The sequence below is a fragment of the Rattus norvegicus genome, chromosome 4 (genome assembly GCF_021556685.1).
Source record: "Rattus norvegicus strain SHRSP/BbbUtx chromosome 4, alternate assembly SHRSP_T2T, whole genome shotgun sequence".
NCBI classification, from domain to species: domain Eukaryota; kingdom Metazoa; phylum Chordata; class Mammalia; order Rodentia; family Muridae; genus Rattus; species Rattus norvegicus.
Genome location: NC_141537.1, coordinates 146585788 through 146601442, shown reverse-complemented (window position 1 = coordinate 146601442; position 15655 = coordinate 146585788). Strand labels below are relative to the sequence as shown.

Below are 15655 nucleotides of genomic sequence, written 5' to 3'. Positions count from 1 at the left end.
TTTTTGCAAAGAAGGTTGTGCTGGAATTCGTCAAGCCTAGCCTGGGTGGTCAGCAAGCCCTAGGGATCCTCCTGTCTTTGCCTCCTCAGAGACATTTGAGTTGGGGAAAGGAAGTCAAGCTCTCATGATGCAAGGCAAGCACTTTGCTGACAGAACGGTCTTCCCCGCTCTACCTTTGACCACACCTAAGTTTAAAAAACCCACCCCAGAGACGCTGCTGAGGTAAGAGCAAGTCCATCTTCAGACCTGAGAGGGGATGGTCGTTCCCTAAAGGCATCTCTAAATGCATCTTCCTGTAGTTGTCGGTTGTGGCTTATATGTAAAATCTCTCCAACAGGTTCATGTGTTTGAATACTTGGTCCCAGTTGGTAGCTGCTTTTATAAAGCTATAGATGCTTTAAGAGGTAGAGAGCCTTGCTCGAAGAACTGGGTTCACGGGAGTGGGGCTTTGGAGTTTTCATAGGCCAGCTCTACTTCCCATCTGACCTTTGCACACTGTCCCACTAAAATGTGAGGAGTACCAACTGCATACTCCTGTCACCATGGATCCTCCTCTTTTCCATGGCAGATGGTATCCCCTCCAATTGTGAGCCAAAAGAAAACCTTGCTCTCTTAAGTTGCTTCTTGTCAGATGTTTAGTTACAGCAAAGCAAGCAAACGAACAAACAGAAAAAAACCAAACAAGCCAACGACAACAAAAAACAAAACAAGGGTATAATCCTTGCTGGACCAGATACCATTTACCTTGCTATGGTTTATGTAGCACAAAGTATTTTTCCTTACGCTCCTCAAGATCTTTAAAACATCCACTCATTCCTGAATTAGGAGATGCAGAGGCTCTCATTCCCCAGCTGCCCTTCCTAGCCCGAATCCTACACAATGTCAGCAGAGAGAACCACCCACGTTTTTGGAAAGAACAGTCAGGAAAACAAAAGCAGACAGAGTCTCCTTCACCAAATCTATTACCTCCATGAATGCGGCTCGAAGCCGGAGCACATCCCCTTGCACCGCAGACAAGCCACTCCTCTTGCGGACTGCTGCTGGCCCAGGGACATCTGGAAAAGGAGACAGAGAGAGGGTGTTTTCCTTCACACTGACCTCTGAGAGACTTGGCATAACAGCAAAGGGACTGTGTGGGGGCTCAAAGGGCTCCTGATCAATATGCTGCCACTCACTGTTTACTGGGAAGAGAGAAGAACATCCGGGAATGGGGCCATGGGCAGCAAGTGTTGAAGGGTGCGGCCCTTCCTAATAAAAGCTCAACTGGGGCTCACCGCCAGGCTCCAGGGCTGTCTCCAAATGCCAGGGCTGTCTGGAGAGACTTCTATGAGGGGTCATGTGCTCTTCTCCACACCTTCACTCCTTCTTTGAACTATCTATCACTAGAATGGAATCTTCCAGAGTGTCTCTTTTCCTCCATTGCCTTCTGATTTATTGGTAGTATGTGACTGAACCAACACTACTAGCACATACAAAGGAACAGGCTCCCAGACATTTATGACTCTGAGAAAGACTTAAATATTTTGCTAATGCACCCAAAACAACCTCTCAAGTATTTGAAATCTCCTTTGGAGGCAGGGCAACATAGAAGGCAGGTTTTATTATTCAGTACAAAGCCACGGGAAACATGCCTGTATTTTGCTGCTACAGATGCTTTGGTTAGATCCAGTAGCTCTCATGGTGTCCTCGAACCAGCAACCTTACCCATAAGCACACAAGAAATGCAAAAATCTCAGAGTCTAACCTGGCTCCTTTTCATTAGACTGCTCTTCAACAGAATTTCCAGAAATGTAGTACATTAGAATTGGAGAGGTGTTGGGTTAATGACGGATCTGCAGACTGAGAAACTTAACCTATCTTTCTCCATAGACTGGGGGAAGGGAAGACTTCAGAGAGGTGTGTGCACCATCTTGTTCTCATCAGAAGCAGGGCTCACCCTGTTAGAAATGTGAAGGAACAAGCCCCTCATTTTAACAAAGGCATGAACGATGGCATAGCATTTACTTACGTCTACTCTATGTCATGCATAGGGACTTTAACATTAGACTCTGTGTGCCCCAAAGGATACACAAGCCAGGGGCCATAGAGAGGGAAGCTCATACTTTTCACTCAATTTTGCAAACTGCTGCTGAGTAAAAGCAAGGGCTTGACCATTGAGCCAGACTGCAAGTCTAGCTATGCTAACTGCTATGATTTGGACATAAACGTCAGAAATATGGAAGAAGGTGTCTGTTAATAAACCCTTATGGGAGGAGCAAGTAGATCACCTGGGGATTTAGACCGTGAAGGTTGAATAGAGAGAAAATGGAGAGAAGCCTGGCAGTGAGGAGAGACTCGGAAAAAGCAAATGGTAGAGTGTATTCTGTGGTATGGTAATCTGAGTGTGTGTTAGGGGACATTTCTGGTTCACTCTGGTGTGTGTGTGTGTGTGTGTGTGTGTGTGTGTGTGTGTGTGTGTGTGTGTGTGCTGATTTCAGAGGACCAGGGTAGGTATTATTCCTTCTCAGGCACAACCCACATTGTTTATTTGAAATGACCTTACCCTGTCCTGAACTCACAAAGCAAGCTGAGTTGTCTGCCCAAGGTATCTGCCTGTTTCTATCTCTCTAGCTTTGTGTTGCCAGCATGTAGCAGCACACTGGCTTTGGCTTATGTGGGGTCTAGGGATAAAACTCAGGTTCTAATGCTTGTAAGTTAAGAACTTTAGTGACTTTTCTATAGCCCTCTATTTGACTTGCTTTTAAAAGACGTGTGTGTGTGTGTGTGTGTGTGTGTGTGTGTGTGTGTGTGTGTGTGTGTGTTGGGGGGGAGTGACCCTACCCTCATTGCCAGTGTTAGGACTCAGCACAGTGATCCTTCACAATGTCTTTCTCGTGCAACCAAATCTCCCTGCAGTGATGCCTAGCTCCATCCTTCTCACCCGGTGACTACCATTAACAAAACAGTTACCAATCTGCTTTCTGTTTTATATGCACAGGAATGGGCAGTCTAGTGGCAGGTGTTCAGAGGAGAGATTTTTATGACCCCAACCTCCTGAAATGGGTCTTACTATTTGATCTATTCTGGCCCCAGACATGAGATCCTCCTGCCTCAGCCCCTCCGGGGTTAAGATGGCAGATCTCTGCTAAGTGTGAGACTGAGGTAGCTCAATCTCCCTAAATTGGAGACCATTTTCCACAGAGAGAGCTTTGGTTTGGTCCTTAAAGCTGTTGACCTGTATCTGTTCTGGCATCCAATTCCTCTCCTCCTTGAATTATACCAGTTAAAATAGAGCAATCTTTCCACCCTTAACATTTGAGTGATTCCAAGTTTACTTAATTCAAGAATAAGGCTTCATTGTTGGAGTATTTCAGGTAGCCCTAGAGGCCTGGAAACAAGTCATCCTCATAGAAGCATTTCGTAAGTGGCCCAGCAGGCCTGAGCAGAACTGATCTTCTAATGAGGGGCTATTTAACCTTCCTTCCAGAAGGGAATTAGTTTTAAGGATTGATCTGGAGTTGAGCCTCAGTGTGGCTGCTGGCTCCTGTTTGGTTGAGAAACAGTGATGTAAGACAGTGCTGCTCTTCAGGATGTCAGCCTGTGATGGGGAGACCAGCCTCACTGTGCTGGGTCTGGCATTTATCAGCTATGTGTATGACTGGATGCTAGCCATTGTTCTGCCTTTGTAAAACGAGAAAACCACCTGGGTGGGGCTGCCTGGCTTGTGTTCCCTGACAAGCTCGTGGGAGAGATGTTACAGAGATGTTAGTGTAGCAGCAAGCCGGAAGTGAGGAGTCCATAACAAAGTACAAATGGCAAGCCAGATGTGCAAAGACTTCTGACCTTTGAGGTGCCAGCCTGTGCTAGATACAAGAGAATATGAGAGTGGGACCCTGTTTCAGGGAGAAGGGCCCTGGCAAGGGGTCAGGCTGGACTGGATTTTAACACTTTTGTTCCTCTCTTACTGTATAGGGTGAATGGCTGGGCTTGTCATATCACTCTCTTACAGACTCACTGGGATAACAGGAACTTAACCTGCCTCGTGGAGTTGCTAAGAAGGTTAATCAGAAAACTGCATGGAAAGGATTTAACACACAATTATTATGCACTGGGTATTAGTTATTGTTATTGGATCTTGTGAAAGACCTTGAATTAGTCATTCTTTAGTGTCCTTGGGGACTTCTGGGAAACTCTTTTTGGAAGGGCACACTCCATATGTTGTTTACTCTCTTTCTTCCTTATCTATGTGTTGCCTTTCTGGTTTAAAAGTAAAACAAAGGGGTTGGGGATTTAGCTCAGTGGTAGAGCGCTTGTCTAGCAAGCGCAAGGCCCTGGGTTCGGTCCCCAGCTCCGAAAAAAAGAAAAAAGAAAAAAAAGTAAAACAAAACAAAACAAGAAAACAACACAAAATAAAAGATACTACCAATACATGCTCCATGCTTTGTGATTAACTCATTAAACAAGGCTGATTTTAGCCTCTGTCCTTGAGAAACTCTTGGTTTCATTCAGTTTCTATTAATTAAATTTGCTTGTTGATGGTCTCAGACATACATATTCAATACACTGTCATTACTCTTGCTACCTAGCCTCTCTCATTCCCCCTCCCAATATGTCAAACCACCCTCCTTCCCTATAAATCTGTTTCTCACATCACATCATTTCATTTTGTGACCTACTGAGTTTCAACCAGCGTTTACTTATGTAACCATGGTTTGGAGCTATTCATTGGAGCCTGGTAGGTACACAAGAGAAAACAGTGACACACGACTTCTAGACTCTATCAGTAGTTGCTAGTTCATATAGAGGGTCAAGGCTCCATGAGCCCCTCTCCAATCCAGAACTGACCTCCGCTAGGCTAATATTATGCAGACTCAATGTACGCACTGCTGCATCAGACCTGATGAACTCTTTTCAGCAAAGCTGAAAGGCTTCTTCCTAACCAAGAAAGGCCACTGTTTTCAGGCAAGTGATGATGGAGGAGCTTTATCCTTGGGCCACACAGTCACAGTTGTAGAGGTATAAAAAGCAGAACTTAGCAACCAGCCGCTAGTGGGCCAGTCTTTGTGACTAAAAAGTTCTAGAAAAGAAAAATAAATGGACTTGCAAGGGAGAGTTACATGTGGGGAGTCAGGCCATGCACACAACTGGTTTCCTGACTGACTGTCCAACACAATACACAGTCACTTGTTCAGAGCATGTCATTCTCGGAGCCGGGCAGACCCAAGTATCTTCAACACAGAGAAAATGATGGCCTTGTTGACTGAGGAGTGGGGATGGCAATTAGCCAGAAGCAGAGCTCCAAAAAAGATCCGCTGGTTTATAAACAGTACAGTTCTCTGATGTAGATGCTGTTGACGGATGGCACCGTGCCTCCCAGCCTCTCCCAGTAGCTGAGAATAGAAACTTCAGGGAACCATCACTCTAATAAAGGTTTCTTAGAATGCAGTGTCTAATCTGTTGTTTTCTTTGGAATGGAAGAAAATGCATTTGGACAATAGGTTCTGGCTCTGGTGTAGTAGGATGTGGTACATGCAATGTAATGTCTTAGAACTGAATTGCTCATTTCTTTAAAGGACTTTGGTTAGTCTGGTAGCACTGACAGTGTATGGAGCAAGAGACAGGCTAGGGATTTTAGTCTCTTGTAAGCATTTGCTTTCTTGGTAAACTCCTAGAGGAAGTCTCTTTCTTATTATCTCTCTGTGTCTCTCTCTGTCTTACTGTCCCTCTGTCTATGTCACTGTGTGTGTGTGTGTGTGTGTGTGTGTGTGGAGAGAGAGAGAGAGAGAGAGAGAGAGAGAGAGAGAGAGAGAGAGAGAGAGAATACATTTGGAGGCCAGAGGTTGACATTGAGTACTTTGCTCTATTGCACATGACTTTATTTCCTGAGACACTGTCTATCACTGAACTAGTAGTTCACTAATTGAGCTGTCTGGCTATTGATTTCCAGGGATCCTCCTTTTCCCACCCTTCCCCACACCAGGGTTACTGCAACACTCTTCATTGCCTGGCTTCTATGAAAGTGCTTATGATGAAAACATAGGCTCTCATACTTGGCACTTTATGGTCTTCACCACCTCCTCTACTTGCCAGGAATTGTCTCAGTGACAAAACATCACCAGGAACAATGTAGAGTTGAGAGGAATAGGAATTTAAAGGGGAGATTGTAGTGTTGAATTCAGAATTAATGTGGGAATTAGAAAAGAGGTGTCCTGCCCATTCTCTTTCTTCTGTGGGACTCATGTAAAATCAAAAAGTTGCTTTTAAAGTGAGATACATATGTACCATTGCTTAAAATATTGTTGAAATGTTGGAAATATGACATAAAGATGGCTGACATAATCTTCCAATGTTATATAATGGCAGGACGACACTGGCAATTAGCTGTCCTGCCTCCTGTATCATTCAGAGACAGTTATTTCACTCAGCACTAAGGCTCAGTGACCCTGCATGCTGTCTTTTAGTTCTTGGCATTGGCAGTCAATATCTCTGTTTTTGAAACTTTCACCACTAAGATTAGGATTTATTGCCTTGGAAGGCATCAATGCATAAACTAGTTTTGTAATTGGTCATCCTTATTGTCCTAACATTAAGTTACCTATGAAGAATTGGTACCTTAAAGGGTTCTGAGCTGGTCCCAATATTTTACAGGTTCTCTCATTTATGAGTAGGAAAATCTCTTGATTATATGACAGTCATAGGCTTAACATTTGACAGTGGTCTGTTAGTGCTAGCACATGCCCTGTGACTACCTTGAGTAATATCTTCCAAACAGATGTTGGATTGTGATAGGACATTTTACAGAAAGTCCTATAAACCTAGGTGATTGAGGATTACTGGTTAACCAATTAGTTTAGCAGTGAACAGGGAGTGAAGTTGGAAATAAGTGGATCAGGGTGAAGTTATAAGATAGTCCAGAAAGAGCCAGTATTACATTCTGGAAAAAATCTTAAAACTATCCCACTACTATAAATACCCCGATAATAATAGCTTTATGGTCCACCAAGTGACTTCACTTCCTTAGTCATTCTTTCTGTTAACAATTAGGGTCAACCTTTGAAGACTGTTATTATTTCTGGTCAATAGATGAAGAACAACTTGCCCATTCAGAATGGTCTGGAATATAGCTCTCTAGAGGTAGAAGGGGCTTCTAAATCTATCCCCATGCGACACTCTGTTTTTCCCAATGATCATGGATGAAGCTTATTGAATACTTCTTTGTCCCAGGCAAATGCTTAGCATTTACATACTATAATACTTCATGTAAGAATTCCGTGAACCCTATCAAAGAGATACTTTTTATTACCTTCATTTCTAGATGTTAATACTGAGGTCCAGACATATTGAGTCACTTCTCGAAGATCCAAGAGTCTAAGTGACTGAGTCATGATGTTGTACCAGGCAGGTTTTGTTTTAATGCACACGTTTAGCCAATCTGCTATAGAGTATTCCATCAAAATTATTGTACTTTATACTTCACATTCCTTATCTTGCTTTGTCTTTATAATGATCTCAGGAGGAAGCTGTTTTCCAATTTTCTCATGAGGAAAACAAGTCCATATAAACTGTCTTACTTCCTAGGACATGGTTCACACTTGGATTATAAGACTCTAGATCTAACTCTCTACTGTATCAGAAGTCTCCAGACTCCAGGCAGCTTCAATTGAAGGCGTCCTTGATTCTGGGAATCTGGGTATAAAAGGAGGGAACACACGTCTGTATGATCATGAGGTTCTAGGAATGTTTGAAAAATGAGCAATAGGATAGGGTTCAGGTCCAGTTTCCTTGACCTCAAGATTTCTATCATCTACTCTTGATTTGATCAGTAAACCAAAAGATGTTCAAGGTGACGGATAAACTTCAAGTACAGAAGGGAAGGTAACAGTCAGAGGAAGTGGATCAGAACCATGGGTCACACATATTCTGCCCTTTCCTAGAAGCTGGGAAAAGCCCCAGGCTGTTAATACTTAGCATAGCATCATAGAGCTGTAGCTTGTTCTGGACTCAAATGATGGAGATGATGGTTTGGGGGCTAAAACTACTAAAAACCTACTGTTCAAAATTGTCATCACTTAATGAAAATAAGAGGTAAATAACTTCCCCCTAAACCAAGAAGGAAGTAATTTCTGGGTTTACCTAACTCTTAGGCTCCCAGGAGGTTGATGGGGTTCATTCCACAAAATTTAAATATATCCATTTTTGTTTCTATTTTCTGTTGCAGCTCAAAATCTTTTGCTATTCACCTGGGCCTCTAGAAATCCTCAATGTACATTCTACGCCTTTTTCCCGCAGAGTTATATAACCTGAGACCTCCTGAGAGTTATATAACCCTCAGAGACCTTCAAGCTCACAACTGGTTTGGGTAGAGCTTCCATATTTCCTATAATAGCCAGAAGTAATAGAAGTTTGAATAAGTATTGATATTCCTCATTACCTGTTCATACTATAGCCATGGATTCAACCAATCTTGGATAAAACATATTAGATAGAGGGTTTCATAATATGGCTCAGTGGTTAAGAGACAACCTTCTCTTCCAAAGGTTCAGTTCCTGAATCTACATGGATGCTCACAATCATCTGTAACTTCAGTCCCAAGGGATCTGATGCTTTTATTGGCCTCTGAGGGTACTGTGCACACCTGGGGCACAGACATACATACAGGCAAAACAACTACATACATAAGAAATAACACTGGTGCTAAGGGAGGGGGAGATGTGTTGGATCCCAGGAGGCTTTCTGGCTGCCTAGGCAGGTCAAAATGGTAAGCTCTAGGTTTAGTGAGAGACCCTATCTCAAAAGATAGGGTAGAGAGTGATAGAGAGACAAGTCAGTGCACCCATGCACCCATTAATCTCCACACACGCCAATAGCACATATGGAAACACCAACATGTGCACATGCAAGTACATACATGCAAACCCATATTTCTGAGCTGCAGATTCAGTTTACAGAAGTCCCTGGGTCCTATTCCAATATAGGTGTTATATTGTACATGCTGAAAAAACTAAGCACTCGAGAGGTAGGAGCAGCAGGATCAGAAGTTCAAAGTCATTCTGAGGCATGAGAGGACTTTTGAGTCCAACCAGAGCTAAAGACTTTGTAACAAAAATAATAAAGTAATACTTGGAATGCAAGAGTTTCCCCACATTATGAGAAGCACCATCTGACTTTGACCAACTGTAGCTGGTGCACAGGATGATTTCAACGCATACAAAGCAACCGAAAAAGAGGGAAAACAGGCTTTACCCAGAAGCCCAAGTCAGGCATGACAACCACCAGCTCTGTTATCCATCAGTTGTGATCTCAATCTGTTACTTCAAATAAGATTTTAATAAACAATACACAAAGTTTTCCACCCATAGAATTCTAAGCACTAGACCAGCAGAGCTAATCTTAGTTTGTTTAGTCTGTGAAGTTTCATCCTCACTACACAATTCAGTGAAAAGATATCAGGATTGCAGGGTTTTATTCTCATCCATGCTTATCTTGATGAAAACTCAAAATGGCCAGTATGGAGACCATAGGAGGCCATACTTGCACACCAGGGAAGAGAGAGAGGGAGTAGAGAAGGAGGAAGACGGGAGGGGGAAGGAAGGAGAAAGGGAGGGAGAGAGGGTTAAAGGGAGGAAGGGAGGAAGGGAGGAAGGGAGAGACATAGAGAAAAACACATAGAGAAAGGGAGAGAGAGGGAGAGGAAGAGAGAGGGAGAGAGGAAGAGAGAGGGAGAGAAAGATTGATGCAAAGAAGGCCCAGAATGCCTGTTATGAGTCCCATAATAAAGATGAAGCCTTTGACACTGTCTGTGTAAGACTCAGCATGGCTCTAAAGGTACAGTGTGCAGTCATTTCTATGATTGCTTCCCTGTCAGGGTGGAGAACTTTGGTCAGATAGTCACTCAAGTAAGGGGAAGGAAAGCAGCAATTTCTATGCACCCCCTTATCCACTGTCATGTTCTGAGACAGTTACTTCAAGGCCTGCTGACTAGTGGAACCCTCTAGAATACACCCTGTACTTGTCCATATTTGGGAAAACAGGATTCTTTTGGTCATGGCCTAAAGCTCTTTTTTGGGGATTTCCCAGAACCTGGGGAGGTGAGTGAGGAACAAAGCAGAATGTGAACAGACAGCAACAGTTCTCGGTTTGACAGCAGAAAAGGTGAGGGGGGAGAGAGAGAGAGAGAGAGAGAGAGAGAGAGAGAGAGAGAGAGAGAGAGAGAGAGAGAGAGAGAGAGAGAATATTCATTTTGCAAAAAAAAAATCCAGATGCAAATGAACATTGTTATGTATGCTAGTCTGTCCCCACATTCCTAGGTACCCTACCCTACCCTTGGTCTGCTCCCACTGGGGCACAGGAGGTCTGCCTGTGGAAGAACTGACCAGTTCTTCAGAAAAGAGCAAGACTATACTTCCAATACAGACAGTGTGCTGTGAATGGTTTTATCATCACTATCTGCTGCTGCTGCTGCTGCTGGTGGTGGTACTACTTTGGGTCTTGCACTTTGGAGGTAACTTACTTCTTATTTCAGTGGTTGGGACACTGGACAGAACTGAAGTCTAGACTTTTGTTAAGATCACTGAGGTTCTTATGTAGGGGAGTGAGAGAAGCCTTCTCAGTCAGACCATCCCCCCCCCCCAACACACACACACATTGCACTTCTTAAGAAAATAATAAACAGCAGTGGTTCACCATGCAGCTTGCAGACACGGATCTCATCTGAGCCCAGGTTTATTATCTCCTAGATGGGTCTCTCATCCTCTTCAGTCTAGAGCTGGGGAGGTGTGTGTGTGTGGGGTCACTAACCTCAGAAAGGGCAGAGGTCTCAGTCAGTGGTAGCCTGAGGGGAGAGGAGGAAGCTAGCCAGCAGCATTCCAGGGAAAAGGAAGGGCGTGGTTTCCCTGTGTTGGAGGACAATGACTGTGTTTGGCACTTAAACTTGCAAGCTGGATCCCTGTCAGGAAAGGTGTGAGTGTCCTGAGATGACAGCAAGCAAAGTCAGACTTCCTGAAAATGTGCCTTTCAGGGGAGGGCAGTCCATGCACTATGAGTGACACAAGGAACTTAGATTCAGCCTCACTGAGAGAGAACCGGCACATGGAAATTGTGTGTACATCTAGTAATGTCTACCTGCTCACACAACCCCTTGAATATGATAGACTGAATGCTTGCTTAGCCAAAGTAGAAAGTTGTATATTTGTTTTCCTTTCTTTCTATTCTTTTCAATAATTTCACTATTATTAGGAGATGGGAAAAATGATAAGACCTTCATCCAAGGTTTGGCAGTTCCTACAAAGTCCTGAGATGAGAGACATTAAGGAAGAAGAAATGTTTCAGACAGATAAGTCCTCTCTCCTCTGTCTTCAAGAGAGCCCTTGAAAGTACACGCCCCATATGTGGTCTCCATGTCCTCTGAAGGTTTCGAGATTGGGGTCACATTGACAAAAGCTTTAGGGCAAGGTTCAAAGTCCCAACTTATAGGTTTGAGAGATTCGTTGCTGAGCGACCAGCTGAGTGGGGACAGTATGTGGAAAATCTAGGAACTCAGTGGTCCAAGCCCTGAACACAGACAGTTTTGTTTAACTTTCTATTGGCAGGGTGCAAGCTATGGAGATGGGGGGAGAAAGAAAGCCAGTCTCCTTGGCTGCCAGCAGCTTGCTGATAGCCCATGTTTACACATTGCAGTATCCAAAGCAGGCCCAAAAGTCTTATTCCTGAGATACCCCACTGTATTGATAGGATAAGGTTTATAAGACTGACCTCAGATTTTCCTTTGGCCTCAGCTGCCTTTGAACTAGCTACCCATGCTGCATAGGATAATATGAAAAGAGAGATGTACCAAGCATAGAGGGTCCTCTCATTGGTACCATCCTCATCTTGTACCTAGACCAGTGGTTCTCAACCTTCCTAATGCTGCAACCCCTTAATGCAGATCCTCACTAAGACAGTTGTGGTGACCCCCAACCATAAAATTATTTTTGTTGCTACTTTATAGCTGTGATTTTGCTACTGTTATGAATTGCAATGTAAATATGATTTGCAGATGTCTTAGGTGAGCCCTATGAAATGTCCTTGTATGGGGTTTGCAAAGCTAAAGCAGCTCAGGTTAGACTCAAACTCTGTGCATAGTGGATAACTTTCAACTCCCCTTGCCTCCTCTCCTGAGCTGTGGGACTATACGTCAGTATCATCTCTCATGTTGACTGTAGCATAGGGAATCGAACCCAGGGCTTTCTGAGTGCTAGGCAAACCCTTTACTAACCGAAATGCTATATCCCTGCCCTCAAATGCCCCAGAGGACTTTATTTTTAAGAAAAAATTTTATACTATAGTCCCAGCTGGCCTAGTCTATATCCAGGCTAGCCTAAAATTTATGCTAATCTTTCTATCACAGTTGTCTCATGAACGGGATGACAGGTATGAGATATCATACCCCACTTGGGAGTTTGTTGTTGTTTTGGGAAGTGCTGGTGATTTGAATCCAGGGCCTCATGTACACTAGGCAAGCCCTCTACCAGGGATCTACAACCCTAACCTACATCCTCGTGTTTTCTAATGGATCCTTTGAGACACTCCCATTCCTAGAGGGTGGGCATTGGCTAATGAGGGGACTCATGGAGGTGAAAGCTAACCTCAATTCTGATCAATGCCCAAGTGCTTCCTCCTCCCACAGAGCCCTTTCTTAGGAATCTTTTTCTTCCTTCCTTATGACCTGTAGCTTTGGGGGCAAATAGAGCACAGCTATATAACTCTCGCTGTGAACCAGAAGTTATCTGACTCCCTTGAGACTCTCATCCAAGTAGCTTGGAGAAAGTGAAGATAAGAAAAAATAAGGTTCTTTTATGGGATCCCTTCCTCCCCCACCCATACTTCATAAATGAGAACAAGCTGCTGGTGTTCCTGGGCCTGATGACTTCAGGTTACGCATGGAGTCTAATTCATTTCATGCTTCTTAGATTTCATCTCTTCATAAACTTGGTTTCCAGTGTAACCTGTAGTCTTAAGGTTATCCCTGCTCATTATACCTTCTAGCTTGGTGAAACACTTGTAAATTCAGTACAGTGCTATCTTAGGAATTTAATTCTATAAGAATATAATTTTGTGTCTGTGCGTGCATGTGTGTGTGTGTGTGTGTGTGTGTGTGTGTGTGTGTGTGTTCTAATTTTCAGAGCAACATGCTTCTATTTGGCATTAGCTTAGGAAAGAGGGAGTTGGAGAAAATCAAACAGGAAGGTTTTAAATCTTGTCTGTCTGAATCTTAATATCTTGAAAGGAAACATGCTGTCTAAATGTGTTTTGTGGCCCAGTTATTAAAAAGTCTGCAGGCTTCACTACGCAAATGCCTCCTGCTAGGAACCTCGAGCTTAATTGTAAGTTAGCTCATTGACAATAGAAGCATATGCACACACACACACACACTGAGAGAGAGAGAGAGAGAGAGAGAGAGAGAGACAGAGAGAGAGAGAGACAGAGAGAGACAGAGAGAGACAGAGAGAGAGAGAAAGCTTAAACCAACATCAATGCCTCATTGACAGAATAACAGTGTTTCAGTATGCTGCCTTTAGTGAGGTGTTTTTCTGGTTTCAAAGGGCGCTCTTCTCATAAATGGCTCCTCTTTGCTGACATTAAAAAAAAAAGAACATTAAATACAGCTTTTGAGCCCTAACATTTCTTCCTTCCCTTGACTTCCCCACTGCATAATGGCCTAGTTGTACACTAGGTAGAGTTCACTTCTGTATGCAAGAAAGCCATAGATCCTCAGAGCTGAGAGGGCCTAAAGGAGTTAATAGGCCAATTTTTTTCTAAGCCAAGTTTTATAAAACAGAAATTAGACCTAGGCATGGTGGCTCATGCCTATAATTTTGTAATCCTGTACTGAGAAGGCACAGGCAGATGGATCTAGGCCAGAATGGTCTATATAGGGAGGGGGTGTCTATGTTTCAAACAAACAAAAGCAAAAGAGCTAGCTTAGGGGGCAACAGCTTTTGTCACACAAATGTTCTAACCTGAGTTAGATTTAACCTGAGAACATTCTTGGAGTCCCTGATGGAAGGAGAAACCAACTGTCAAAAGTCTTCCTGTCTCTTACATATGTGGTGGAGCATGTGCATTCCTGTACATATGAACATATGCGTGTGGGAGTACACACACACACACACACACACACACACACACACACACACACATACACACACACACACCAAACATACCACAACTACAATGTACTTACCCACCAGTACATCTCTCTCACACACACACTAATAGTGATAAATAAAAATAAGTAGAAAATAAAATCAGTGAAAAACAAAAGGCCAACTGCTTAAACAACCAAGAAACAAACATTAAGTGTCCATTCACTTACAAGTAACTCACTGTGGAGGCCTAACCCTTGAAGCTCACTAGACACAACTTAAATGATTAAATGACAGACCAAAACTGTAGTTTTGGCCCAAGAAAATGTCACATGTAACTGTCACATGTTCTTGGAGAACTTGACTTTTGCTTCTTTATAGTGCCCATCATGGTGAACGCTAACTTTCTGTCGACTGTGACAATCTTTAGCAATGCTTTCTGCTTGGTTGCAAGTTTTAAGAGGGCAGACTCCAGCCAGTGCCCCGAACAACCTTGTACCATGTACCTTGCACATAGTAGCTCCCTAAAACACACACTGGTTTTGATAGCCCCTTGATAGCATCTTCAGTTTTGTCCTCTGTCTTTCCTTCTTGGCATCCAAAGCTAATGGATGAGATGGTCCTCAACTGCAGTGTTAGACAGTTGTCCCCTTCTGAGCCCTACTGAGCTGCCCCTTCTCCTCCCAGGTTACACCACCAGCCTTCCTCCCCTACTGGACTCTATCAAGTGGTTTCATATCTCCCTTGAAGCTTTTCCCTCTAACCTCCTCAGTTGCTGGACCCTGAATATAGACAAATGGAACTGTCCCTTATCTTCTTTTGGATCCTGATCCCCATTTATGGTGTCTCCATCTGTCTAGGTACCTGGGTCTAGTGCCAAATTCCAGTCATCCACTCAAGGCCAGTCAACTTGGAAAGAACTGTTCTCCTTGTTTCGGAGTTGGAAATTTCCTTACAGGGTGGTCCATTCTACTTCATGCCATTTCTTGAATGCCCAAACCCAAGACTTAAGAGACACTCCCTGGACAGAAAGGCTCCATTCCATTGCTATCTTCTGGAAAGTGACTCACAGGAGAGGGAAGAGGAGAGCACATTTCTGTAGTGAGTCTCTGTTTCAGGGTTTTCCATGAAATAGAATATATACAAGTACCGGGAAACTGTGAAACCCCAGGCCAATCCATGAGCTTTGTTAAGCTGTGCAGATGTTCCCTGGCATTTCTGGTCTTGGCGCGTTACTTTGGAATATCTCTTTATCAGCTCCTGCTGTCGGCTGCTCATAGAGTGCTGGAGAAGTTCTGTGCATGTTGGAGCTTGTGGCATTGAACATAAACTCTGAACACTATTTGTGCCACCTACGTAACCCTGGCAAGCACTTGCTTCTCTTTCAATCTCTGATTTTCCATTTTAATTATACTTTCGTATTTTTGGACACAGGATCTCATATATCACAGACTAGCTATGTAGCTGTAGGTGACCCTGGACTTTGGACCCTCTTCACCTCCTGGACATTGGGATTATGGGTCTGCACCACCATATTCAATTTTATTATATGT

General features: G+C 43.5%; 1 protein-coding gene across 1 annotated transcript in view; it reads right to left on the bottom strand.

The window, feature by feature from the left end:
- Lmcd1 (LIM and cysteine-rich domains 1) overlaps positions 1–15655 on the bottom strand; it is a 58869-nt gene that overhangs the window by 26613 nt on the left and 16601 nt on the right. The window contains exon 2 of the mRNA NM_001008562.1: positions 967–1055. Coding sequence (NP_001008562.1) covers positions 967–1055 — 89 coding nt within the window. The remainder of the gene's footprint in view (positions 1–966; positions 1056–15655) is intronic.